Source organism: Heloderma suspectum, chromosome 5, assembly GCF_057233095.1.
Source record: "Heloderma suspectum isolate Gila_16-S chromosome 5, 16-S_ref, whole genome shotgun sequence".
Taxonomy (NCBI): Eukaryota; Metazoa; Chordata; class Lepidosauria; order Squamata; family Helodermatidae; genus Heloderma; species Heloderma suspectum.
In genome coordinates this window covers 215970859-215998076 of record NC_139462.1, presented here as the reverse complement: position 1 = coordinate 215998076, position 27218 = coordinate 215970859, and the positions used below count along the sequence as shown (strand labels likewise).

General features: G+C 40.8%; 1 protein-coding gene across 4 annotated transcripts in view; it reads right to left on the bottom strand.

The window, feature by feature from the left end:
* Positions 1-5270: 5270 nt before the first annotated feature.
* NCAPG2 (non-SMC condensin II complex subunit G2) overlaps positions 5271-27218 on the bottom strand; it is a 53650-nt gene continuing 31702 nt past the window's right edge. For 2 of the 4 annotated variants that reach the window (XM_084859281.1, XM_084859283.1), the window contains exons 16-28: positions 24660-24833; positions 24125-24195; positions 23326-23479; positions 23018-23191; positions 21582-21698; positions 21343-21486; positions 19957-20056; positions 18711-18898; positions 17186-17332; positions 15217-15320; positions 12874-12971; positions 9718-9823; positions 5271-7737 (exon numbers count right to left, since the gene is read on the bottom strand). In XM_084859281.1, the coding sequence (XP_084715407.1) occupies positions 7686-7737; positions 9718-9823; positions 12874-12971; positions 15217-15320; positions 17186-17332; positions 18711-18898; positions 19957-20056; positions 21343-21486; positions 21582-21698; positions 23018-23191; positions 23326-23479; positions 24125-24195; positions 24660-24833 (1629 nt within the window). In that variant the 3' untranslated portion in view covers positions 5271-7685. The remainder of the gene's footprint in view (positions 7738-9717; positions 9824-12873; positions 12972-15216; positions 15321-17185; positions 17333-18710; positions 18899-19956; positions 20057-21342; positions 21487-21581; positions 21699-23017; positions 23192-23325; positions 23480-24124; positions 24196-24659; positions 24834-27218) is intronic. The other 2 variants (XM_084859282.1, XM_084859284.1) reach the window with 2 other exon arrangements.

Below are 27218 nucleotides of genomic sequence, written 5' to 3'. Positions count from 1 at the left end.
AGTCCCCTCTTTGATGTACAGAGCAACACCTCCCCCAGTACGCCCTTCCTTGTCCTTCCTGTAGAGTTTATATACAGAGATGACCATATCCCACTGCTTCTCTCCTTTCCACCAGGTTTTGGTAATGCTCACTATATCCAGGTTCTCTTTTAAAACCAGGCACTCCAACTCTCCCATTTTGGCTTGGAGGCTTCTAGCATTTGTATAGAAACACCTGTACACGGTGCCTTTCCAAGGATGTCTCTGGCATGTGCATCTTTTGCTATGGCACTTAAGCCTCTTTGATTAGCTATTACTTTTCATCATATGTTCATGATCTATTTCCTCCCCATCTACATTTGGGCACTTGAAAACTTTTTCATTTTCATCCCCTAGGGATGACTTAACCTGAACTGGATGCTTCCGAGCTCCTGTCAGCTTTCCCCCAGGGTTTAGTTTAAAAGCTGTTCTGCCACCTTTTTAATGTTTAGCACCTGCAGTCTGGGTCCATTTTGGTTCAAGTGCAGCCCATCCCTCTTATACAGGCCAGACATGTCCCAAAATGCTCCCCAGTGCCTAACAAATCTGAACCCCTCCTCCTTGCACCATTGTCTCATCCACGCATTGAGACTCCTCAGCTTTGCGTGTCTAGCTGGCCCTATGCATGGAACAGGTCACATTTCAGACAAAGCCACATTAGTGGTACTGGATTTCAACCTCCTACCTAGCAGCTTAAATTTGGCTTCCAGGACCTCATGACTACATTTCCCTTCATCATTGGTACCAACATGGACCACTACCACTGACTCTGGCCCGGCACTATTAGGCTATCCAGACAGCATGTGATATCTGCAAACTTCGCATCAGGCAGGCATTGTACCACACAGTCTACGCACCATCACAAACCCAGCTGTCTATATGTCTAATGACTGAATCTCCCACTACCACAAGCCCCGCTCCCCCTGGAGGCACATCCTCGGTGCAAGAGGATATTTGCTTGTTTTCCAAGGAATGGGTCCCTTCTAAAGGATAATTTCTCTTTTCCTCAGAATGATGACCTCCTTTTCCAAGACTCCCATTCTACATGACAGCAGAGGAGCTGTCACTGGGACACAGGTATTAGGTCCCTGAAGATTTCATCCACCAACCTTTCTGCCTCTTTTGGCTTCTCCAGCTCAGCTTCTCCAGGGTAGCAATAGTCATACATGTGGCAATCAATGCAATACACTGAGTAGCCCCCACATCCCTGCTGACTTTCTACCTTTGTAACTGGCTTATTTTATTATTATTGATATTATGGGGTTTGTTAACCTGGAAAACTAAGCTGCTACCAGGAGAAGGCGGGGAATTTATTTATATTTATTTACAGTTACTTACCATGAGTAGGGAGGGAAGAGTCATCTGCCCTGGCTTCCTCGCCCTGTTGCTTAACTCGTACAGGTGCTTAACTAGCTTGTGTTCTGACGCTTTGTTACTGGGGCTGAGATGCTTCATCACTGGGGCTCGTCATGCTCAGAGTCATTTGTAAGATTGTCTCCACCCTACAGAAACCAAACTTCAGAACTATGGAAGTCTCTTCAAGCATGACTCACCTTTCTGATTTGTAAAGCTTAGGGAGTTACAGCTGTGTTTGAACATGATGATAAACCATAGTCTAGCACTATGAAATGAGCCTGGCTTATATGCTCCTCACTTCTTACACCTGATGTGGCTGCAAGGAGCTAAGCAGGTTTTGCATATATTTTTTAATTAACCCCAATTACTTGTTTTGTCTGAACTGAGAACTGTGGTTAATGTTAACAACAGTTAGGAAAACACGTTTTCAACTATGATTTGAAATTGGCTTGTTCCCCTAAACCATAGTTAGCACTAACCAGTTTGTCTGTGTTCAGACATAACAACAAAGTGTGGTTAGCTGAAAATGGAAGTGAAAGCATCTGATCTCCTGCTCACAACTGTGCTAGACCAGAGCATACAAGCCCAGAGGTTCATGTACATAACACTAAGCTACAGTTCATGTATGCACACTACCCTGGAAACCAGGACATTACAAGATACTTGTGACTATTACTGTGGAAATAGAAACAAATTTGTCTTATACAATTAGAATACAGCTTTTAGAACAACAACTTGCTGAAGGACTTTGCCCCAAGAGGAGATTTGTGAGAGCCAATACTTGGATAAGTAACTATTGTCCACATAGGACTTAAGAAATGTTATCGCAGCCAGCAACTTCAAGGTGTCCAAGAATCTCTTTTCTCAAAGAGGCACTAATCACCTCTCAGACCCATTCACTCATTCTTGACTATATGTGAATAGCCACAATGGGCAAGGTTGAAGCATACAGATGGCAGACTGCATATCTCCAAACATGGTCAACATATTCAGGCTTCAATAAGAGATACATCCATGCAGTAGCAACTAGAAGGAGCTAAGACAATGCCCCCTAATTATACTGCAAACGGTGTGGCATCCAAGTCAGGATAGATGCAAATGATCTTATCCAGAAAATGCTTCACAACTAGGGGCTCTGGTAAACTGATTCTGGGGGAAAAACCAAACCATCCAGAATAGCTTCACTGGACAACATTGTGTGTACACACAATGGTGGTAGAGAAGTGATTTGTCAGAGTGGGCTCTAAAATGAGCTCTACTCTACATTCCATAGTGTTTACTTCATATTTTTCTTCATCTACATTCTATCAGTTACAAATCCAAATATGGGGGAAAAGCAAAGATAACCATGCTAGTTCATGAGGAAAAAGTCCAAAATCCAGAGTTCGGTAGTACTTTAATAGAACCAAACAAAATTCCACCAAAAATGCAGGCTTTCGAGTTCTGCACAACTCTCTATCCGGCTGGATGGTACAAAAAGCAGCGGGTGGGGAAAGAAACAGAAAAGTCCAAACATTTGGCCAGACATGGTGGCCATGAGGTCTGCCATTTAGATAGACCTAGTCTCAAAGTGGTGATTGCAGACCAAATGAATTAGTCAGTGGTATGTTTTGCAGGTATCAGATTACATCTAGCAATGCATTTTAGGAGAGAGAAGCAGCAATGGGTGATCTCCATTTCTGAAAACACAAGTCCAGATGTAACTCTGATCTGTCTCTTGCCTTGGGTGAAACACACAGGTTCCTGAATCTGCATAGAACAGAAGTGCAAGGAAGCATGACAGTCCTTATATTAGCAAAACTGGGGATTAATTTAGGTGGTGCACTAGGTTAAAAAAAAAAAATCCAAACATTTAGCATTTCTGTGGAACAAGCTTGTACTTACCATCACCAGCCTGAATAAGAAAACGTTAGAGAAATTTTCCACATAGTTCCATTAAGAACACAGAAACAGTGATTAGTCCTACAAATCTACAGAGAATGCTCCTTCTTGACAGTATGAACAATAGACTCATTTTAAAGCAGAATGGCCTCCATTACTCATTCAAAGGAACAAAAACTCTAAAGTAGAGACATGTTGCATACAAGGGAAAAAGAATTTCAAGCTATTTTGTGTTAGATTTGTGATGTAGCTCTGTTGGTAGCAGAATTCTGAAATTTTGTTTACATCAGCAAGAGGATGGAGACAACTACCCAAATGACATGTTGGACAGCACAGCAATGAAATATTTTTCATTTTCCAGAAAAATGGGTGTGAAAAACAGCTATATCCTAACCATGTACACTCGGCAGGAAGTCTCCTCAATTTTAGTGGTAGAATTTCCAAGGTGTGCTTTGGATTGCAGTCTGAATATCTTCTTCAAAAGAGAAACTCTTATACAGAAATCTTATGGTCCCTGGGAGAGTCTTCCAGGGACCATAGGATATAGTGGATTTCCCCTCCTGAGGCTGTAGGCACAGTCATGACTTTGGGAGGGGAAATCCGAGAAGGGATTTCTTCCCCACTCCTCCCAGCTGCTATGGAAAACACCATGGCATTCTCTTCTGAGGCTGCAAAAGTTTGGGCACATTTAAGACATTTAAGTGGAGTGGGTGCTCTCACAAAATGACTGCATGGGTGTCTTGTGAGACCTTGTCCCAGTTCGGGGAGCCCTATAGGTTCTGACTCTGAGTCAGGAGGAGACCCTGCAGAATCAGGCCCAGCCGCGGGAAGCCAGGAGCCTGAACACCAGGCCTCCTGCTAGCTTGCCAGGTGGGAGGGGGAGAGACGGAGGACACTGATACAGCCTATCTATCTCCACAGCTGAGAGGCCTGACCTTGACGGATCCTGCTGTTCCTTGACCAGGGGAGCCTTTCATGGGAACAGGGCAACAGGAGAAGGTCTCTCCAGGAGAGGGTGGTTCAAGGGTGTCTCCCATACAGCATTATCAATTAAAAAGGGTGGAGGACAGGTGTTCTGTGAGATGCAGCAATCGCTTAAAAGGCAGGTTTCCCTGCCAGGATCAAATGTTCGATACTGATCCTTAATGGCCACTCCCCTGTATTAAAGCCAGAGCCTTTAGCAGTAGTCTTTGCTAGAGACAGCGCTTGGATAACCTGCAAAGCTTCCCTACGTTGTATTGGACTTTTTGAACTTACTGGGATTTATTCTGCCAGCTTGTTGCGGGACTGCTTGGGGTTTTGTGTTGCTGATCATGAACTGAACCTGGTTTAACTCTTTATGCTGAGTACCATTATCTGTGGATCTTTATTCGGGATGTAAAGGCATACACCTATTGACTGGAATTACAGCAATAAATGGTCTTACTGTGAATTGGGCTTCGTCTCTGGGAATTCAGGTCCTGACATGTGTTGCCATTCCTAAAATGGCTGTCATAGTTGGTCACAAAACACTCATTTTCTAGAAGACAAAATGGGGGAGGGAGCCTGGCAGATGCCATGAGAGTTATCCACTGGAACATTGGTACCCATGGGCACCACATTTAAAACCCCAGGATTGGAGCAATAAACTTATGCTGATACTTTCAAGGATAAATTATTTCCTGAGTTTGTGGCAAATGTATAAAAATGAATACGGTTCAAGTTTTTCTCTAGTTAATGAAAATACTTGCAGTCTGTTCCCATTCATACTTACTCAGAAGCAAGTGTCACAGGGTTCAATAGAACTCATTACCAATTAAATGTGCATAGGACTGTAGCCCGGGCCTGTACGAATGATAATGTGCTACTACGAAGTTTAACTGAATAGCCTAATTTATTGCCACTCTTACTTTATTTATAGGAATGCTAATTTTCTGACGTTTTCCTCTAAAAGTGAGTTTCTTCTGCTTCTGCGAGCAATGCTGAGTTCTACATGCTGTTTCTAAGCCCAGAAAATAAAATCTTACTTTTTTTTTACTAATATATTGGTGGTTTCTATTTTTAATGTTTATTTATGTCTAGTTTTTCAACTCGCAAACAAGTAGGATATGCTTTGGCATCTTAGGGTACAACAGCTTGCAGCTCTCTTTCTAACAATGAGTATATTTGTAATTATTATTGGAATACAACTAAAGTACTTAAATATTCAGAAATATATGTAACAGTGCAATTTTACATGCCAAGTTATACGTAATTCATGTTCTAAAAAAACCACTTTGATAAAACAGATATTGCATATATTTCAACTTCCCCCAGCTTTTTTCTTCTTTTGGCAGCAGGGGACGATTTCCCCTATGGCACCAACGTTTCACATCTCCACTACAGATGGACCAGAAGGTTCTAAGTCCTGATCTCAATTTTTAGGTTGCTTGAAACAGACGTGAGGAGCCCACCACATCTGCTGCAAGAGAAGGAACTGACAGGAAGACAACAACCAATATTGCCTTGCAGTGAGAAGGGGTGGGGGGTGAGGGAAGCAGAGGTGTATTGGAGCAGAGCATGCAGGTTGGTGAAATGGAGGTGCAGAGGTCCCAGAGCAAGGGAGGCAGACAGGATGACAGAAATGTAGGAGGGAGGGAGCAATGGCGGTGGGGGGATATGTGTACACACGTGTGAGAGAGAATAGATATGAATGGAAGAATAAACAGATGATGGATAAATGAAGGGGAGAGATGGTGAGTGCTTGTGTACTTGTTTGCCTGAGTTTATGTGAAAGAATGCATGTGTGAGTGAGAGACAATAAATGGATGAATGAATAAAAGGGGCAGGAAATATGGTCCACAACTACAAGTTATCCACCTTGTTCTACAATATACACAGGAATTATTATATAATGCTGTAGTCTTACAATAAAAATCATTTTGAGTAAAATCTTACCTTCAAAAGCTTTATTAATTCCAAAAGAGAAAACGTTTCATATTTTTTTCAGTATTCCCCCAAATTTCCAATATCCTGGGCACATCTCTTATTTCCAACATGTGCTCTGTGTGGGCACAGATGACCAGAGGTAGACCATAAGCAACCTGGGTTTTTTTTGTGGGGGGATGTCTGCTCTTTCTATCTTTCAAGACTATGTCCTATGGCAGCATTACCCCCACTGGCAGACAAAACTGGTTTCCAATAAACTAGATCTGATCTCATAAGAGCCTGCTGGAATTTGGAACAAGACAGAAATAGACTGACAATATGGGGGTGAATTCTTTGTGGTACCTGAAGGTATGGGGTCTCCTCCTGCCTACCAGGCTGTAGAGCAGGGGACTCCAAAAAAAAATGGCTGCCATGGGAGGTTTGCCCATTCATAAAATGGCTGCCATGGTAGGCATGGCTGGTCACAAAACATTCATTTCCCAAAAGGCAAACTGGTGGACTAAAAGAAAAGTAATTTGCCCAACAACCTAAGCACAAGGCAGAGGTGGAATCTGAACTCCAAAAACACTCTTTTGAAACCAAATGACGATGGCACTAGAGGGCAGTACGTCATGTTGAAGCATGCCAAACTCCCAGTTTTTAAAAAAATCTGAATAAAATAAAAATCAGAAGGGAAAGAGAGCCTGGTGGGCACCAAGAGACGGGTCTGCAGGCACATTGGTGCCCATGGGTCCCATGTTGGAGACACCAGCTGTGGAGAAAAGGTGTCTCATCTAGCATTTGCCAACTAAGGTAGTAAATGAGTGGTCAGTCTGTGGATGCATGCAAGCAAGGGCTGCATAGACCCTCTTCCAGTAACCTTTAAAAAAAATATATATATATATAACGTATGTATGACATTCTTCAATTATTCTGCAGCAACGGTCAGAATGAGTCAGTGAGAGTAGGTACCTGCTATCCATGATCACGTCACCTTTCACAAAAGATTACTCAGTGATAAATTCTGGTATATGAAATATTATATTTAAAAATCACTCACAGCATTTCTTCATTAAAAGTTACATTATGGGTAATATTTTGATTAATTCATATCTTTATTTAGTAGATTTAAATACCGCTTACCATATTTAAAAAAAATCTCTATGCTTTTTTTGTACTGAAAAGATGTACTTCATACATTTGCACTGATATTCTCAAAGAAGATTTAATGTGAAGAGCTCAGGGTTTTGTTCAAAAGAAAGAACAGAAAATCCTTCCTTAAATATATACAAAATATAACCCAAATATACTAGCCATATTTAATACAATGTATAAAAATATTTTAGCATTTAAAAATGTTTCTACACAATTGTTAAAAAACAAATGTACAATTTTGATTGTTGTTTTTAAAGAGTATCTGTTACAAGGAAGCACCAATCAAAACAGCATCATTTTTCAAGGCAAAACCTTGTACAGTTAAGTAGTTTGGCTTTCTTTGAATGCATCTTCTTTCCTGTTTCCTTGACTTGCAAGTAGTTATGTGGTCAAGGACTTAGTATTTCATCCAGAATCTGCAGAGCTGTTTCATACAGTGTTCTGAAAACAGAGCAGTGAGCAGCTGCTTAAGTTATACGAATGACTGGCAAATAAGCAAATATTGTTTTCCATTATCTCAAACATCTGCTTACTATGACATTCCTGATGCTCTTATGCAAAAGAATGGATGTCAAATTAAAATCAATTTGTTGCACAGCACTATTAGCAAGATTTGTGTGGCTTAGATTTATCTTTCTCAGTCGAGGCTCTGACCCCAGTCATCCTCCCTTGCCACAGCAGGAGCACATGCAATGCGCAAGGACCCCTGTACTGAAGGGATTATTGGGGATCATGGAGTTCTGAGCAAGAAGCAGTCTGTGTGCGGTCCCATATGCTGGATGTGCTACTTTTCTCCCCACCACCATGCCTAGCCAGTGCTCTCGTACACAAGGTACGATCCAGGAGAGACACACAAAGTGGCCTGTTTCCACATACATGCTGCCCTTGATTGGTTCAAGATTTTAAAAATGTTGACACAACCTCGCAATGAGAAAGGCAGTGGCTGCATTTGGATGCCATGCTAAATCATAGTTCAATGCAATGCAAACAAGCAGGCTTGTTGGCAGGCTGCCTGGCATAGAAGCCTGAGAATTAGTTCTAGTGTTTTGTGTGATGCTGTGCTGTCACTTTAAGAAGTTCAGCCTGGCACCCCACCCTGTGTGGGGACTTGCATCTCTGGCTGAAAGGAGCAAGACGTTCCAGTAAGTGAGTGACTCCCGGGTCATGAATTTCTGGTCATATACTCAGGGTAAGATCTAGCAATATGACTTAAAGAACCACAGTAAGACTGGAAGCCTCATGAGGGAATTAGGCACATTAATCAGGAGACAGACATACCCCTTCAGTGTTGCATACTTACTGTTAAGTATAGTGGTCGGGCAGAGGTCCCCACACTTAAGTATAGCAGTCCCTGGGAAAATCCTGCCCTGATTAGATTTGGATAGAGGGCTTCTGATGTGTCAAAAGAAGTATTCTTTCAGTATTCGTTTTGCCCAGGGACATAGTGCCTTTCTCTAAATACTATAAAAACCCAGGGCTCAAAACGTATGTTCCTGGTACCATACGTTTCTGGTATGTGGCAAGGACAGTGTTTCTGGCTGCATTTGTTAGCTCTTGCTCCTTTTTTGCTCAAATCATTCTCAAGGCACAGAAATCCAGGGTTCTTCCAGAGAACCTCATTGCTCATTTCCCCCCAAAATACCTGGTTTTGGCTGCCTCACTTTTGCTAAGGTAATGACCCATATACAGCAGTTTTTAAGACTCGTTTTCCCACATGAACCACAGGTGTTTTCCCACACCTCAGCTCTGTCTTCAAGAAGGATCCAATGGGAATCCCTGGAGGGATCTTTTCAGTTCTGCTCCATTTTCTGGAGATTGTTTCCCTAAACACTGAAGCCACTACCTTTGTTATCTTCTTTCCTATCATGTGAGTTCTGAAGAGTAAGATGGCTAGCCCCTAAGCTATGCATATGGCTCACACAAACTGGTGCAAAATCATTCTTCTCTCTCAAGTCTGAAGTTCTCTCCCCAATCTCTTTCCCTCTCCCAGAAAGTCTTAGAATCCAGTTAAGAACTGAGAGTTTCAGTTATAGGATGACTCATAAATTGATTGAATGAATAAATAAATTTGCCTAGCCCATACTTCTTTAGCTTCCACAGAACCATAGTCCAGTCCATTTAGGATCACACTCACTATGCACATCTAGCCTTCCATGCACAGCAGCAATCAGTTTAGACACTGATCAGGCCTTTGAGCTAGTTTCTCCACTTTTGAACCTTGTGCATAGATGCTGATGGGATTATAATTGGGTTTTCTGTCTTATATGTTTAATATGTCTAGGACTGTTTGTTGCATATTGAATATTAATTCAGTATTAGAGTTCATATAATACGCTGCCAAAGGGATTGGAGTACATTTTTTATTCTTGTGTATTAAATAAAGATAGAACAATTTCAAGGAAATAAACCTCCCTCCCTTACCTTTGAATGCTACTAACATCTTCCTTGGTTATCTCACTGTATGAGGTTAGCTTCCTCTGAAGGGCAGATGCTATATCCTTTTCATATGAAGGCCTTTGTTTACCTGCTGAAAAACATGATTATGTTGAAAACCTGCGCACCTTATTGAGAAGTACAAATACACGTGTGTATACTCCTCTATGGTTTCAGACTAAAACCATTAATGATGACTAGATTTAGGCTGGGTTCGCACAACACGATAAACCACTATGGTTTATTTTTCTGAATTAGCCATGATGTTTTATCATGTCGCCTGTGAGCAGTTTTCCCCAACCATGGTGGTTTATTTTACCAAAATAAGCCACCTTGATAAGCCACAGCCTGCAATGAGGTTTATTTTAGCCACCATGATTTATCGTGTTGTCTGGTGCTCCAGCATGGGTAAAGAACATCAGGCAGCGAGCCACTTAGCAAGAGCGGCAGAAACCCTAGCTGCTCTTGCTCAAGGGGCTGCAATTGCCATTTGCGATTGCACCCAAGAAGCTGCCTCTGCCCCATTCCCAGCTCCGATCACTATCGAGTCCCTTTTCAAAATGTTCCTTGTCCCATTTTTGTGCAAAAACAGGATTGGGGGACCTTACCTTCACTTCCCCGTAATTTTTCCCATTGCACACACGGGGCTTCCCATTTGCACACATGGAGAAAATGTTTTTTTGTTCATTTAGGAATGGGATGGAAGGCAAGCACCTTGTACTTAAAAACCCACTTCCCAGAGTGATCTGCGACCCCCTTGGGCACCCCCCCAACCTCTCTCTGATTTTCAGCTTTTTAAAAATGTCCACAGCATAGGGTGAAAATTGGAGGTGGAAGTGAGGCCAAATCCAAGCCCCTCCAAAGACTGTTGGGGCAACACAGTCCTGGGGGGGCTTGGATTTGGCCCCCTCACCCCCAATTTTCATGAGAAGCACTTTGAAAATGTAATGGAAGTCTATGAGCAATGAGCTCTATTGACTTCCATTAGATTTTCAAAGTGCTCATCATGAAAATCAGGGGTGTGGGGAATCCCACCACCCCACCATGCGTCCTGTTGCCCCAAGGACCCATGGCAGCGGTGGGATTCCCCCCCACCCCAATTTTCATGAGGAGTACTTTGAAAATCTAATGGAACTCAATGGAGTTCATTGCTCATAGACTTCTGTTACATTTTCAAAATGCTCCTCATGAAAATGGGGCGGGGGGAATCCAAGCTTAGTAATACTTAGAAAAGACCTACTGAAATCAATGTGACTTGAGTTAATCATGCCTAAGAAACAGGACATGAAAGCACCAGTTCTCCTATGATGTTTGATTCCAGCAACTAGTACTGAAAGGTACACTGCCCTGAACACAGATTTTCATGAAATTAATATAGCTAATTGGTAATGACAGACTAATAGCATGAATTCTCTAATCCCCTTTTCAAAAAGGCAGTAGCCAACACTATATCATGTGGCAGCAAATTCTATAACTTGTCCATTGTGAAGTTTCTTTATCTGTCCTGAATCCACTAATGGGCACTAACTACTTTAAAATCAGTCTAACTTAAATTAATAATTATCCACCTAGAAGTGAAAACTACTTTGTAACTACATTTTTGGAACTACTTAGAATCATAGATTCATATCACTTAGTTTTTAATAACTACTTTCCAAACCCACACCAGAATTGAAAACTGAATAAAAAAAACAAACATTTTAGATAGCTCAAAAAAACTTATTCAGGGAGGAAATGTAGCTCAGTGATAGAGCACGGAGACCCTGGGAAGTAGCTGCCTACCAGAGTAGTCAGTACTGAGCTAGATAGATAATCTTCTGACCTAGTTTAAGGCAGCTTCCTATATTCTTAAAAGGGTTTAAGACACAATCCTATCACTGTGCCCTCGATGATCGGAATCCCACAAACTCAGAGGCTTCTGATCATCCAGTGTGGGGCAGGAGGAGTGGTGGGGGCCCTGACATTTTTCCTAGATGGGCTTTTTTGCCCATCTAGCAATGGAGCTTCAAAAGAGAAGGGAAGGAGGCTAGAGAGCCCGAGGCTCTCATATCCTGGCCTTTACGCTCTCCTCCCCTCCCTGCCAACCAAAATACTGCCTTTTCCCCTCTCTCTGAGGTCACTTTTCCAACCTCAGAGGGCAATCGGCACAGTTCTTTCAGCACCAGCTGTGAGGGGGGCAGGGGGCAGATCTCTGATTCCCCTTCCAAGGTTGGAGTGCTGTCTCTTACCTGGGAGAGGGGAATACCAAGAATCCTATGGCCCTTAAGACAATATCTAGGGGCCATAGAATTGTGCCATCCCTGACTTTTAGAGACTTTTGACATTTAGGGTGCAATCCTATGCATGATTAGACAGAGAAAAGGCCTACAATTCCCAGCATGCCCCAGCCAGCCATGTTGGCTGGGGAATGCTGGGAGTTGTAGGCCTTTTCTCTGTCTAAACATGCATAGGACTGCGCCTTTAGTTTACTTAAATCGTCATTCAAATCTTTCTGTAGGGGTTGGATAATACTGGCAGTTTTATTTTTTATCCTTTTCCTAGTAATCTCTATTGCAGAATTTGCTCCTTTTTTTTTACTGCCACTGCACACTGAATTGGTATTTTCATTCAGTTATCCATTGTGACCCCAACGTCTCTCTTCTCATTTGTCGCAGTGAGTTCAGGTCCCATCAATGTGTCCATGAAATCTGAATTTTTTCCTCAATGTGCATCACTTTACTTACTTACATTCACCCTCATTTGTCATTTTGATGGCTACTCACCCACTTTGGAGATACCCTTTTGCTGCATTTCTCAGCTCACTTGGCTTTTCACCATCATGACTAATTTGGTATCATCTGCAAACTTGATTACCTCACCGCTTGCCCTGCCTGCAGACCACTCATAACAAGTTCAATAGCACTGGTCCTAATGCAGATCCTGGGAGGGATGTGTGCATGTGTCACACTGCTTAATTCGCTCCCTTTGTAAGGATGTTTTACTCCCACTCTTTGCTTCTTGTTTTTTAAGCAGTTATCAATTTTATGACTAGTAGGTTTGCTCTGGAGTCTTTCATGAGGCAAAACCAAAAGCATTTAGGAAGACCAAAAGTCAGAATTAAATATACACAACTTTCAGTGAACTCAATAAGACATTTTTACTCACCTTTAATTACAGCAACAATATACACCGTTGCTGTAATGCTAATAATTCCTTCAATTTCTTCAGACTCAATGGATTCCACTAACTCATTTAAAAAAGATCTAAGAATGAACAGAATATGGAGGAAATACACAAGAACTAAAGTAAATAGCTGAACTATCCAAATATGGGTTCAATGAAACAAATATGAGCTTTCAGAGTTCTTAGGTTTAAGAGGTCTTATATTCAAAAGTTTGGTTCAAATAAGTTTGAGACCCAAACACCACTTGTATTGCTACCACTTGTTCCTCCCCAGCATCTTCAAAAAAAGATTCTTTCTTCACCCTTAGCCCAATATTACCATTTCTTTCTCTCTCCTGTCTCAAAGCCCTCCATCCTGGCACCCAGACAGATCAACCCTGTCACCTTCTCAGTCACCATTTTTAACTAAATTTGATCATATCCAATTTGTAAGTTATCAGTTCTTGTGCCCACAATCTTCCCTCCCTCACCTAAATAACCCTTAAGTTACTCTGATATATTTAGTATGCCATTATATTCCTGAACATCCCCCCCTCAAAACAGACCAAGGTCTTTAATCTCTAATCCTAGAGGCTATTCTTCACTGTTGGATTCAAGCAAACGGTTAGAATAATGTACGGTTCTTAAACATGGGTGACCAAAACGTGACATCGTATTCTTACACAAGAACACAGATATTTCCCTATACTTGCTAGTAATGCCTTGTTGAACATATCAGAGAATTACATTCACCTTCTTTACAGTGGCAGCTCACACAGCTATCTTGTGATTATCTAATACTATTTCCTTTACTGAGCCACTGATCAGTGATCAAATACTAATTATCACCCAAAGCAACGTACAATCAATGCTGCTGAACACTGATCCTTCCCTGTGCCAATGTCTACCATTTTGCCATCCGCAAACATTGTCAGTGTGTATTTAACATCTCTTTGATACCAACAACAATACTGAACAATATCTTTCCCAGTATCATCTGAACTGCCTGTGAAACATGTATGGCTTCTACACCACTGTCCAGTTAAATTGATGTAGAAAAAAGCTGTAAGAATCTAACTATCCCATATGAGTAAGGGAAACAGAATACAATCATATTCAGCTTCTTGCATTGCTTTTGGAAATGGAAATGGTGCAGAATGAATGCTGACAATCCCGTATAAGTAACTCCCCTACTCCTACACACCCACACTCTTATCATACAGCCAGAAGGTTCATCCCTAGAAAGCAAGTGCAGATGGACACCAAGCTAAACTAATGCCACTCAAGTAAAGTATGATTTCAGTGACAATGACAAGGAAAAGCAATTTTAGATTAAAGAATTTGTGCAAGGCAAAAATGGTGGTTTCAAATTCAACAGGTTTTCTTCTAATTCCTATAAATTGAACAAATTGATGCTAGCTTCAAAACTAGCTGCAATTATTATAATCTTTCTATTAATTCTTAAGTTTTGCCAAATTCAGAAACAAATATCTGAACAAATAACTGAAATATCTAAGAAAAGGGTTCTTAGTCAATATGTTTTCTAATTATCCCGAGGATAACATTCTTCCCAAAAATGCATACTTGGAAAAGCCCTCACTCATACATTTCTCTAGGCAGACTGGACGTTAGAAGAGGCTGCAAGTTCATAGCCTAAAACCCAGGAAAAAGTAGTTGGCTCTGAGGTAAAAGCATCTGCTACAAAAAGGTCTGCCACTCACTGGGAGACAGAGACGGTCGGTCTTTTCTTTCTTTGAGACAAGCCTGCCTACCATGCTAGCATTCTGAGCAGTGGAGCATAACCTAACTGGCTGACAAGGCACAACAGGTAATCTAAGGAACCTACAAAATGTTCAGTTACAAATATAAATATATTTTTTCCATAGTGGTTTGTTTTACATACCGAACAGAACAGAACGATATCCAAATACTTTTAAAAAGTGCACAGCAGATGAACACCACCGTTCTGAATACCCCATTTTGCATTATATTGGAAGCATGGTCAACGAGTCTTCAGTATATTAGTACTACTGCAGTAATGTTCTAGTTGTTTTAAAAAAGATATTCATTGCATTCATTCTGCCATTATAAAGTATGAGTCTGCTGGAGTTTAGGAATTAAAATTTTGCTCCAGTTCATATTTTATCCGGTTAGCTTTCTTTTTAACATGCTCAAATCGAGAACTGGCACAGAAAGCCCACTTCAGACAAGAGGTCATCTGCATGGTACAGAGGATAGTGGTGCACTAACTCCTCCACAACTGTTTGGTAATGCAAGAACCATGGCTTTTCTATGAACGTTAAGAGAGTGTTTTTCAAAGGACATTATGGGGGGGAAGACCCTTACCTGACCACATTTGCTGACTTATTCACGACTGCCATTAAAACGCTTGAAAGTGGAGGGAGATCTGAAAAAGTCTTGGGTGGAACTAGCTCTTCTAAATTTGATGCCTAAAACAGAAGAGATACAAAGGAACTCTTCAGGCAAATGAGAAATCAATAAATGACAGGCAAAAAAAATACTATGTTACTTTTCTTAATCATTAATCATCACCAGAATAGCTAAAGTCTGGGGGGTGGAGGAAAGCAAAATAATACTGACAGAAAAAAATAACTGTATATCTTCAATTATGTTTTTTAAAAATGCACCTGCTTTTTAAAATGCTTAAAATAAAAACACCTTTTGGAAAGCTGAAAAGTTGAAGGAACACTCAGCTCTTATTACCTAGGTGTTTTGTGATGCCATTGTTGACGAAAAGTGCGGGGCCAGATACTTCCCGCTTAGCTGCTTCACACCACCATGAGTAGTCATAGAACATATATTGGAGACTTTTTTTTCCTTTTCCTTTTCTTTCACAGAGAACCATCTAGGAACAAAGGTGCAAGTTTCCTATGGGTATAGGAAACCAATCTACTTTATGATGGATGCAGAAGAGCTCATAAGAGGCTTTGGAAACTGCAATCCCTTTGCAAAAGCAGCACTTGCTAGGGTGACATTGCTTCTGATGTAAAGCATATTAATAATCAGTGTGCATTCCCCACCTCCCAAAACACACACACACACTAAGCTGGAAAGGGCCTGAAAGGTCTGTTGGACTTGCTGGTATTTCGAGTTGTGAGAAGACTGAAGTTGGCTTAACAGTGATTAAGGTGTCATAACTAATGGAAAACAGAGGGCATTGATAGTGCTTTCACATTGGGTATGAACAAGGGGCCTGTCCTCTGGCAGCTAACATTTGAAGCTTTTTGATAGTATGGGCTCTGGTGTTGGTCTAGTTAAGCAGTGACAAATTGTCACCATCCACCAATCAGAACTCACCTTTTCATTTCAGGATAAAGTCCATTGGTGAGTTCGCATGTCATGCTAAGCCACCCTGAAAATAAGCCACGGTGGACTGGTTTTTTGCTCAATAACTGACATTAGTCCCAATAGACGATCAAGTGCACTGCAGCTTGCCATGGGTTGTTTTCCCCTTAGTACTCCTGCCTGGTCCTGGCACCTATCCCAGGTGGCTTTGTGGCAGAACTTCTTGTTTCCAATGTCAGCATTCTTTCTGTAATTGGTCCACTAGGGTTGCCGGCACATGAGGGAAATTCCCCTCCTTCCCGTATCAAATCACCACAGGGATCTAATTTTCTGAGCCCTTATGAACATGGTAACGTGTTTGTAAACTCTTTTTTTTATGCAAGACCGCCTGTCCTCTACTTAGCAAAGCGTACTGATATCCCCCTCTTATCAATGTCCTTGTCAATTTCATCCTCCCCTTCAGCGCTTCGCTTCCTGAGCAAAACTCCTCCCACTCCCACATCAGATTACAAAAACGAAATAATGTTCTGAGCCTTTATTAAGGTGGCAATCAATTCGCAAACTTTTTTTTAAAAAAGTCAGGGTCTGCTATTAAGCCCAGCATACCAATACCCTCCTCTTTTCATTGTCCTTTTGAATTTCATTCTTCACTTCCGCACTTACCTTGCTAGAGAACACAATTTTTTTAAAAGGCTGCTTCACCTACTCCTGAATCAATTACACCTGTCCCCAAAGCTCCTATTCCTGCAGCTGCCGGCTCCCCCCAACCCACTTTGTGCTTGTCACCAGTCTCATGGCAGGGCAGTAAAATGGAGCACCTTCTCTTGACTCCCCACTCTACCCCTTGCACCAGTGAATGGGGCCACAGTGGGGAGAATGGGACCCCGGTGGAGGGAATGGAGCCCCATTGAAGAGATGCAGGGCCTGGGGAAGAAGCTGGCAAGTCATACTCATCTCATGGTCCAGATATAAAGCATGTTCATAAAGACAGTAAAAGAAAACCTTGTACCTTTTGTTGTAAGGTATAACCTATCTCAACGACTGCTGCAGCTAACAGGGAAGAAAGGACTCCATGGTGAACAGTTGGAGAAGTCAAAGTACAACACTGGACTATATGTATGAATTCTCCAAGAGGCTCTTGAACAGAGTGAATTAACTAGAAGAAGCAAAAATTAATGTTACAGCATACAGATCTTTATATACATTTCCCTTTTAAAAAAGGCTGAGGCATTTATATCCTTTTGGCACATCTACATAATTTGAAGCATGCAAAGTTTCCATGACAACTACAGCAGCTTAAAACATGTACCCATTGCAGATCATGTGACAAAGCACATCGGTACAGAACTGCCTAATTTCATTCAGAAGTGGGAACACCCACTTCCAGCCATGCCATGCAAATACAGCATCACTAGATTGTTTCTGAGACTGAACTTCATAGACAAGTTTACTCATCTTCCCACGCTGGCCCTATGTACAAATCTTAGAAGAAATTACAAAATTAAGGCATTCCAACTCTCTCTATGATGCTTAAAAGCAGCCCAAATTAAGACTATACAATACAATTCTCTATACAGAATTATTTTTCCAATATAGAAAGGAGTTCAAAGGTTCAAGAAGAAACAGAGGCATGGAATTAAAAAGCCTCACTATGAACTGGCAGGTAGCAGAGAAAGTGAAGGTAACACATTTCTACCAAGCTTCCTACATGGCAGACAGCAGCTTCTGGATGATAGAATGCAAAGTTTAAACACACTATTTAAGCTAGTCCATCCTTCTTTAATGCTGTTGTACAGGCACTGAATTGCAGACAAGCCCTCCAGGAGAGACTGAGGAAAAAACATGGCACAATGTCTATGAAAGCTACTGAAAAGCTATGACAGCTAATGCTTACTTTGTTCTTTTGGCAAGCAATAATTTTCCTTCTCTGGGCATGTTATCACGCAGTTTAATTGGCATGCTCCTGTAAATCTCTTTACATTTACAATAATGTAAAGAGATACACAGGAACCTATCATGAACCTTCTTTAACAAGTATTTTTAAAAGTAAAAATTTTAAAGTATGTTTAAAAACAAAATTAGAAATACCAGATATTTACTATAATGAATGGCCTTCAAATGTAGTTCTTAAAGCTTCCACTGAAAGATACAGGAACAAGTGTTGGGCTTGTTTTACTTCAGTTACAGGGGAACAACTTCACCAACTGTCAAATGAACATTATACCCTTTTATTAAAATGCTGAGCAGTTGGCAATATACGGTGGTTAGAAAACAATTTGATATCCTTATTTCTGGAGAAAGGGAAGTGTGAGATGTACTGGAGACATTCAGAGCAAAATCAATAGCCTGTAGCCTTCTTTGAAGACCCCAAATTACAGTTGCTACTCTCTCTCCTTTGTCAGCCATAGCCATGCCTGGTTGGCCAATACAGTTGTGTATGTTAGATGGAAAACCCTTCACATCACATTAAGATTTTCTCCCCCAATACAATAGATAAATAATTCAAACTGGCTAGTTTTAAATACAAAAAATACCTGAATTCCTTCTTCTCGCTGTCTTCTGAGTCTGAGTGCCATACATTCCAGAATTTTCTGGAACATCTTCTGAACATTGTCAAGAAATTCTGCCAAATATTCACTTTTATCAGTGCAATGGGCTAAAGAAGCTTCAACCATCTCTCTCAGGATACAAACTAACATTGGAATGAAGATGTAGCCTCTGTCTAAGCAAACAAAAACTGAACTAAGTTTCAGGATATAATCTTAGCTATTCTACCCCCCAACCCCACAAATATGTGGCTGATTAATCCCTGGATGTTATTGATTCTGTGATCTTTCCAATAAAGTCAATGTTACAGGTATTCCTCTCCCCATCAGTTTAAGCTCCTGTATGCTGATACAGTACCCTGAACACTAAAAAAAAACACACCCAAAAAACAACGAAGCAAAACAGATCTTCACAGATGTGCTGGTACATCTATTCTCAAACATGCTCAATCTTCTTTCTTGCACATGCACCACACACAGAATGGCTGCTCATCCAGAAATAAAGGCAACCTAAAATATACTCAAAAATTGTATTTTGGTAGTCTGAAAAAACAGGCACCCAAGTCTTGTTTTGAGAATAATATATTCAGAAAAAGCACATGGGAAACCTGTTGAGCATGCACAGGGACACAATGAAGGCTACTGTAGTGACACACTAGATCTGGCCAATACAGCATGCTGTCTTTTTGGCTTTGCTATCTCATTAATTCACCCATAAATAAGACATTTTGCTAAAATGGGTACGAATCAGCATCCTATTAAGTATATCCTTATGGGCACTCATTGAAGTCTGACTTCAATAACCCTATTGGATCTGGTTTGTGCAATGCATCGGTGACGTATAATTGTAGTTGTGCAATATGCAATTGAAGCCCACAACTGGAACTGATACTTTTTGGAATTACCAACATTTATAAAACTATATTTAGTATTAGCAGCTGAATTGCACAAAAAGTCAATGTATAACTTCATTTTTACTGAGTACAGCAACCTCCTTTTACAGACATTTTCATGATTTTATAAAGAATATAAACTGTAATAAATACGTATTGTATTAGACAATGTATTTGTTTGCCAGTGTTGCCAGTTTTGCACTCTGCTATCTATATTGTAGAACAATATTGGCATACATGATATTTGAAGTTATATTACTATAGGTGATATTGTTTGTCTGTAGCCTTGTAGTACTGTAAAGGTTTCTGGGTAAAAAAATATACACAAACTCTTGTCCTACCTCCATGTATGATCATAACTGCTATGTTCAGAAGGTGAGCTTGAAACTCTGAATCACCAAGACCAACAGCTATAAGATCTTTGCACACTGTAAGATAAGTCTACATACAGGAGCAGAAAAATTATCTACATTAGATTTTTGTGCATAGTCAGTAATTGATATTTAGATGCATCAGTCAAGATTAGGACACTCTTCAGATTATAATTTGTTATGAATTAAGTTGAATATAAATTGCTTAGACGACAGGAAATGTACAATTAAAATACATATTTTTGCCAGATTTTTTTTTAAAATGGTATTTCTTCATGTCAGCTCAATCCAAAAGGATGCAAGGAAGGTAATAGGATATTGCTACTGGACTAACTTTCATTAGTAGAAGAGCTCCTGAACTTCGCAATACTGTCCTTCAGACAGAATTGGAGGGCAGTTCTCTAATACTAATTACACACGCACGCACAGAGAGAGAGGGATTTAAACAATCCAATTACCAAGCATCAAAATTAAATTAAAAATTTAATTTAATTCAAGAGATAAAGAAGTCAAGACTATTTCCCAGGAATTCAGGCTCCCGCATTATTATCTACTTCCTGAGTAAATACCAGCAGACTGTTTCAAAGTACTTACCATCAATAGTCCATTAGACCACTACATATTATATATTTTATTTATTATTACATTTATATCCCACCTTTTTCCCTCTTGCAAGGTACCCAAAGTGGCTTACATAGTCCTCTTCCTCTCTATTTTAATATTACTAGCAACACTCCTGAGAACTCAGTTTAAAATAAAAAGGAAAAAAGCATTCTGCAATTCACTTCAGACATCACATCAAACCAGTTAAGGAGGCTTAGCTATGGCTTGGCATGGCATCTGAACTGGCATACCATGGTTTGAAAAACAGCCAACAAATCAGAATGAAAAAAATGGTTTGAAGAATGTTTACACACCATGGTTTGGAATGATGTTTGAATTGACAAACCACAATTATGGTTGTTACTCTACTTCTTAAAGTAGAAGAAGTAGAAGAAGTTTGGTCTACTGCACCAAACAAACAAGGAGTGCTGAGCAGATGGAGGAACAAGAAAACAAGGCTACCCTGGGCATCTTGGAGGATGAGCGAGATAAAAAAATAAAAGACAGAAAAGCACCTCTAAAATAATGGGTTTCTGAGAAGATGGACAACAAAAGTGAAGAAGCAGTTCTAAACTCAGGGTTTCCTCTGGTTGGAAGCCAAACCATATTTAGGACTGCTCTAAGCTAGGGTTAATGCAAGCCATGCTGGTGTAGTATCTGAACTGGGCCAGTGTTATGTTAGTGGACTAATTCAAAAACCATGATATGTAAGAGAGCAGACCCACCCCCACCCCCTGCACACACATTCATTACCTGAACCACCAACTGAGAGATTTCGCTGGACTGCCCCAAGCTGCCCTCCTGCTCATCTGTCAAAAGAGCTGGTAGAATTCTATTTTCTATCCAAGCACCTGTTTCCACCAAAGCTAATAGGTAATCTTGTCCTTCAGAGGCAAACTATTAAGAAAAAAAGCACACATAAATGTAATGGTTGTACAGAGTTTGAGAGCCATTTCTGCACAAATATAGAGTACCTCTTGAAATTACAGTACCTTGTACTGAAGATGTATATTTAATCTGCAATACAGACTGAAGGCTCTCAGTGCAGTTGCTTGGTAAAAGCCAGGAGACCTCACATCAGTTTCTCTGATATATGGATCTAGAACATCCTGAAATTTCGGAATTACATTTAGGAAAAAAAAATTACTTGAATATTCTGCACAGAGATTGGATGAAAGGTAGATATTAATATAATTTTTTAAATTCTCACTTTAAAAGTGATGCATTCGTCCTACCCACAAATCAGAGCCAAGCTTCCAAATGTTGATGCTCTTGCAGTATTTAGTTCAAAAGCTGCAATTCATATACTTTAGGTCGTTTACCATGTTGTCTGAATACAGAACTCTGGGTTCTTGGAGGAGAGATAACCCAGAGTTGTAACGCATGGCTTGTTCTCGAGTTACAACTCTCGGTTGTTTCTTTCCTAACAACCCAGAGTTCTACATTTTGACATCACACTAAACAACCCAGAAATGGGGCATCCCTGGGTTGTTTAACTCTGCCCAGCTGCAGCCTGAGGAATACGGTGGCTGGGAGCAAGCATGATCATTCACTCTCGCTTCTCTTACAAAAACCCAGGGTTTAAGAAACCCTGGGTCATTATGATGTCTGAACCAGGCCCTTGGCAACACAGTGGCCTGAACTCAAACAGCAATAGATTGTTCTGCTTTCATAGTGGGGCTTTTCTGTCCTCTCCTATTGAAACTCCTCGCACTCCCACCTCCATATTTTTTCTAAAATGTTCAGGGGAAAAGCACTCAATACAGCACAAAGGACTGTAGTCAAAGGTAAATTGGCCCGAGAGCAGAAGAGCTTACCGATCATCATACACAGGGCTCCTGACTAGCATCACAAATTTGGCCTGTTGCATCTTTTGGCAGAAAAGCAGTTTGTTAACATTACAGACCTGTATATTAGCACGCATTGCTCTGTCCAATCAGTTCAATTTGATTGCAGAATGTCCATAAGAGAAGCTCATTCCAAAAGAGCAGTGAGGAAATATAGATCATGTTGTGATTGAGGTTATTCTAATGATAGCTCCAGTATTAAATAATCTGCACAATCCATCTGGTCCTTGGAAGTGTGTATGATTATCACAAATCCTTACGGATCACTGACCTATACTATCAGGTGATATCATCTGAATTCACATAGCCATCTATTGCCATTTACACACTTTGCATGTAGACAGCAGTTTTTACTTTACTTTGGACAACAATAACTGACTGCAAAAGTGAGCATTTAGACAGAATATGAAGTCTTTGCAACATTTGTTGGAATATGCAGCTTCAGAGGTTTATTGGGCAATTATGGTATGCAGAAAGATCATACAAGAGGAAGTCAACTGAATTGTTAGAGAAAACCTTATAAGAGTTATTAGAATTAATTCAGATTGTCAAACAATATTGTGGAAAAAGTGAAATCTCACCTTTGCAGCTTTGAGAACTTTCAAAAGCTGGTTCAGTTTCTCTTTGGGGACTGACAGAAGACAATCCCGATTCATGTAATGAGTCAATAAGTACTCTATATAATCAAGTGCCAATTCTGGTTTTGATTCGTGTGTTTCTTGGATACGTACCCGCCGTTCAGAAGTCCCATTACTCTAAGAAAAGGGAGAAAAGAGTCCCTTTACTTTTAAGCATTAGGAAGTTATCACTTTAAAATGTCAAACAAAGCAGATCAACTGCAAAAACTGCATAGACAAATACATTCAAAATCACATTTTCTTTAGCACACCTCTCTCTTGTTTGGTTCAGCAGATATCCAATCATAGATTAATTCAAGAATGTGTCCCACTTTTCCCCAGCGACACAGACAGTCAAGCAGGGTAGAGTATTTATTTTCAGTGGCACCATTTTCCAGATTCTTCAGTTTAGAGATCACACCACAGCTACAAGCAAATGAAAAAAAAAGTTAGCCATTTAAACACATAAGAGAGCAATCCTATGATCACTGAACACTGTCTAGAGGACCATAGGATTTTTTGGTTTACTGGCTCCAAGCTTGTAGACAGTGCTCTGAGCTAGGAAACTGCGCTGCCTGCCCACTCTCCCTCATAGCCTGTGCAGGGAGAACCGCAGCAGCTGCCTCTCCGTGCTCATAAAACGGAGTATGGAGAGGGCGAAATGAGGGCATTCCTGGGGGCGGGGAGTGGAAGAGCCTGCAGAAGCCCCTTTAGGTTGCTTCCTATGGTGTCTCCAGGCCTATTCCCAGCCCCATTCCGATGCCCTGGCTAGACATGCAAAATCGCATGTCTAGCCAAGAATGCTGGGTGGGTGGAACATGGAGGAGAGGATCCCCTCCATGCTTCACCCAATCTGAACTGGATAGACATCAGCCTTTGAGTTCGGAAGCTGACGTCTTTCTCAATAGGGTTGTGCCTTAAACGTCAAAAAATCTACAGAACTTTGCAATACCCCTAGGAATAGACATATCCAATTTCCTTAATGGAATCAAACATGCATGGCACACAATTAAGAAGGGGAAAAGTTTTCATCCAGTTTCAACTTAAAAGTAAAAAAGAATTAAACAATACCTGAATGCAGGAATAGCAGCAGGTGACATGAAAGATGCCAGGATAATTATTGGAGACATACAACGATCATCCTAGGTTGAAGCCAAAACGTTTATAAATTCCTTATTTAAACAGATCAATTACAAGAAAGAATACTAAATGCTTTAAGTGATAGTAAGTTGCTGGTCACTAAGAGTATAACAGTAAAATCCCAAAACGTTCAGTCAAGAACTTGTCAGCAACTATTAGCCTGATTCTTACTGGTAGTTCTTCTTATAGAACACCTTACCAACCAATCTGGGCTGTCTAGACTGTGCTACTAACATAAAGTAACAGCACTATTACAGCTTACATACAATCTGAATATGTTTAGAGCTAGATTATTCCTCCTTAGGGTGTGATCCTATGCATGCTTAGACAGAAAAAGTCCTACAACTCCCAGCGATCCCCAGCTAGTCATACTGGCTAGGGCATGCTGGAAGTTGTAGAACTTTCCCCCCCCCCCGTCTAAACATGCATAAGATTGTGCCCAAAGTATATTTTATATGGGAATTACCTTAAATATTTTTAAATATTCGGATAGCACAGAAGCAAATCTTCGGACAATATGATTTTTGGCTTCTTCATTGCGATCAAGTGCTTTACAAATGCTTCTCCAGAGAATTACAATAACTTCAAGTAAGCCTGCCATAGAAGGTATGTCATCAATTGACAGTACATTATTCGGCACCTGAAATGCAATATTTGAGGATTAGTATGCAATTATTCTTGAATAATATTTCTCAAATTAGGCTTATATGCTTTTTTTAAAAAAAAGCGGAAGGAGCCTTTCAGAATTCATGAGTATGTGAATGCCCTGAGAGCTGTTCTTTTAATTTCTGAGAATAATGCAACTTTATTTTATTTATTTATTACATTTATATCCTGCCGTTTTTCCTCCTTAAGGAACCCAAGGCATCTTACATAATCCTCCTCCTCCATTTTATCCTCACAACAGGTGGGCTGGGCTGAGAGTCTGTGACTGGCCCAAAGTCACCCAGTGAGCTTCCATGGCTGAGTGCGGACTATAACCCAGATCTCCCAACTCCCAGTCCAACAAGAGAGGGTCAGTTATCCAGTTATCGGGTGAAACAAACATAAATTGACATTTCTTTTTATATATTGCTATATTATCTATCAGCTTGTAAGCTTCAGTGCTAGAATCTAGATTTTACGATCTCATAGTTTTCCAATGTAACACCTGAAGGACAGTGGAGACATAAAAGCGTACACAGAAACTGATAGGGACAATGGAAAAGGAGCAAAACAAAAATGGAAACTGGCATTTTTGGAGTGGGACTTCCAAATGACTGCGAAGGAGAACATAAAGGAATCACATTTATATTTCAATCTAATTATTTTTACTTTAGAAAATGTCTAGGCCAATATACCAACCTTGCAACAGTAATGGGTTAACATTTTGGCTCCCATAACTAAGAGGAATTGCCAGAGTTTAGGGCTAGCTCAGATATTGACAGTACCAGTAGTATTCTACTCATGATGGGGTACAGTGTATGACATATGTCACAAGGGTAATTGCAATTCACCAGATCTTCTTTTCCAATAGCGGTGGAGGGATGAAAGCATAAATGAAAAGCATAAATTAAATTGCATGTACAGTATGTCCAGTTCACACAGACTGTTACTTCCTATACATGGCAGCAGGCTTGTGTCAGGGCCTTGTAGGTTACAGCCAGGATTTGATTAGAAGTAGCCTGGAAGGCCTTGGGCCTATTCAGCCTCTGGAATGTCCAAATCTGTGTAAGCTTATCTCCTTTGGTGTTCTCAAAGCAGAGCCAGGAGGAGTCACTCAAATCCCTGTCCACCTGCTGGTCTGGCCTTGGCAGGAAGGGAGGCTGGAAGCTGTCCGTGAGAACCTGACAGAGGTGGGGTGGGGTTTGTAGAAGGGTTGCCCAGGCTGAAGCGTCACTGCTGGAGGACTGAGCAGTGACACCCTGTTTAGACAGGGGCTTTGCTGAAAGGCTAAAGGCTCTTGTCTGTCAAGGGATCCAGAGGGGGTGTCTTAGTCACGCCTTTCCTTTTAAGCTGATGCAAAGGCGAAGAGCCTTTGCTAGACCATCTTGTCTTCATTGCCTGAAGCCTTCTCTGGATCTATCATCGTCTGGGATTCTGGAGGCACCCTGCACATGGATTGGAACTTTGGGTTGTTAAGGACTTGCCATGAAAAGTACTGTGAGGCTTTTCATAGACTTGAACTCTTGTTGCTGTGGATTGTGTGTATCTGTTTGTCGTCAGCTCGGTGTACTGGCAGGCTGGGTTTGATCTACGACTTCTAGACTTTCCTCTGCATGGACACATGCAGTGTGGAGTTACCAATGAGAAAGTGGTGGCACGGAACTCCCTGCGTGTCTGAGTTTACCCTTCCTTTGATCTTGATAGGCCTTGACCATGTAGCCTGGAGTTATCAACAAAAGATTCAAAGCTGGACTCTCTATGGGTGTGGCTTGTTTAGGCCCTTCAAGAAGTTATCCCTTGATTGCTTGATGGATTCATTCCAGGAATCATTCCCTTTCCATGTCCGGGGTTGGAATCCTGTGAAAGGACTGCCTGGGTTAGGTCCCCAGTAATCCAGAGTCCCTTCCCTTGTGTTCAGAACTGTGGAGAATGACAACAGGGAAACCATGTTGATGAGGATCTCAGTCACAGTAGTAGTGTTTAGTTTTGGACTGTTCTGGAATTACACAGAGCCGATAGCTACTGACTATCAGCTATATGATTTCTGAAGAGTGTAACCATTAAGCTTTTGCTGTGAGATTTCCTGAAATAAAGAAATCTCAGTGATTTGGGTGTCTGGTGTCAGATTGCTTGAGCATGTGCACTGGGGGGAATGGGACGCCTGACAGCATGCATGATAGCTCAACTGACTCGAACAGTCAAACTACATGTAAAATATTACCACATTCAGACTAGGGCTAACCATTTCTACACCGAAGCACACTGCAGCTTTTATTTCTGTGGTGTTGGCTCACATTCACATGTTACATGCAAGCAGGGCACTGACATGTTGAGGAAGGATCTTGTTCTTAGATTCAGTTTCATGATAAACACAATCCTG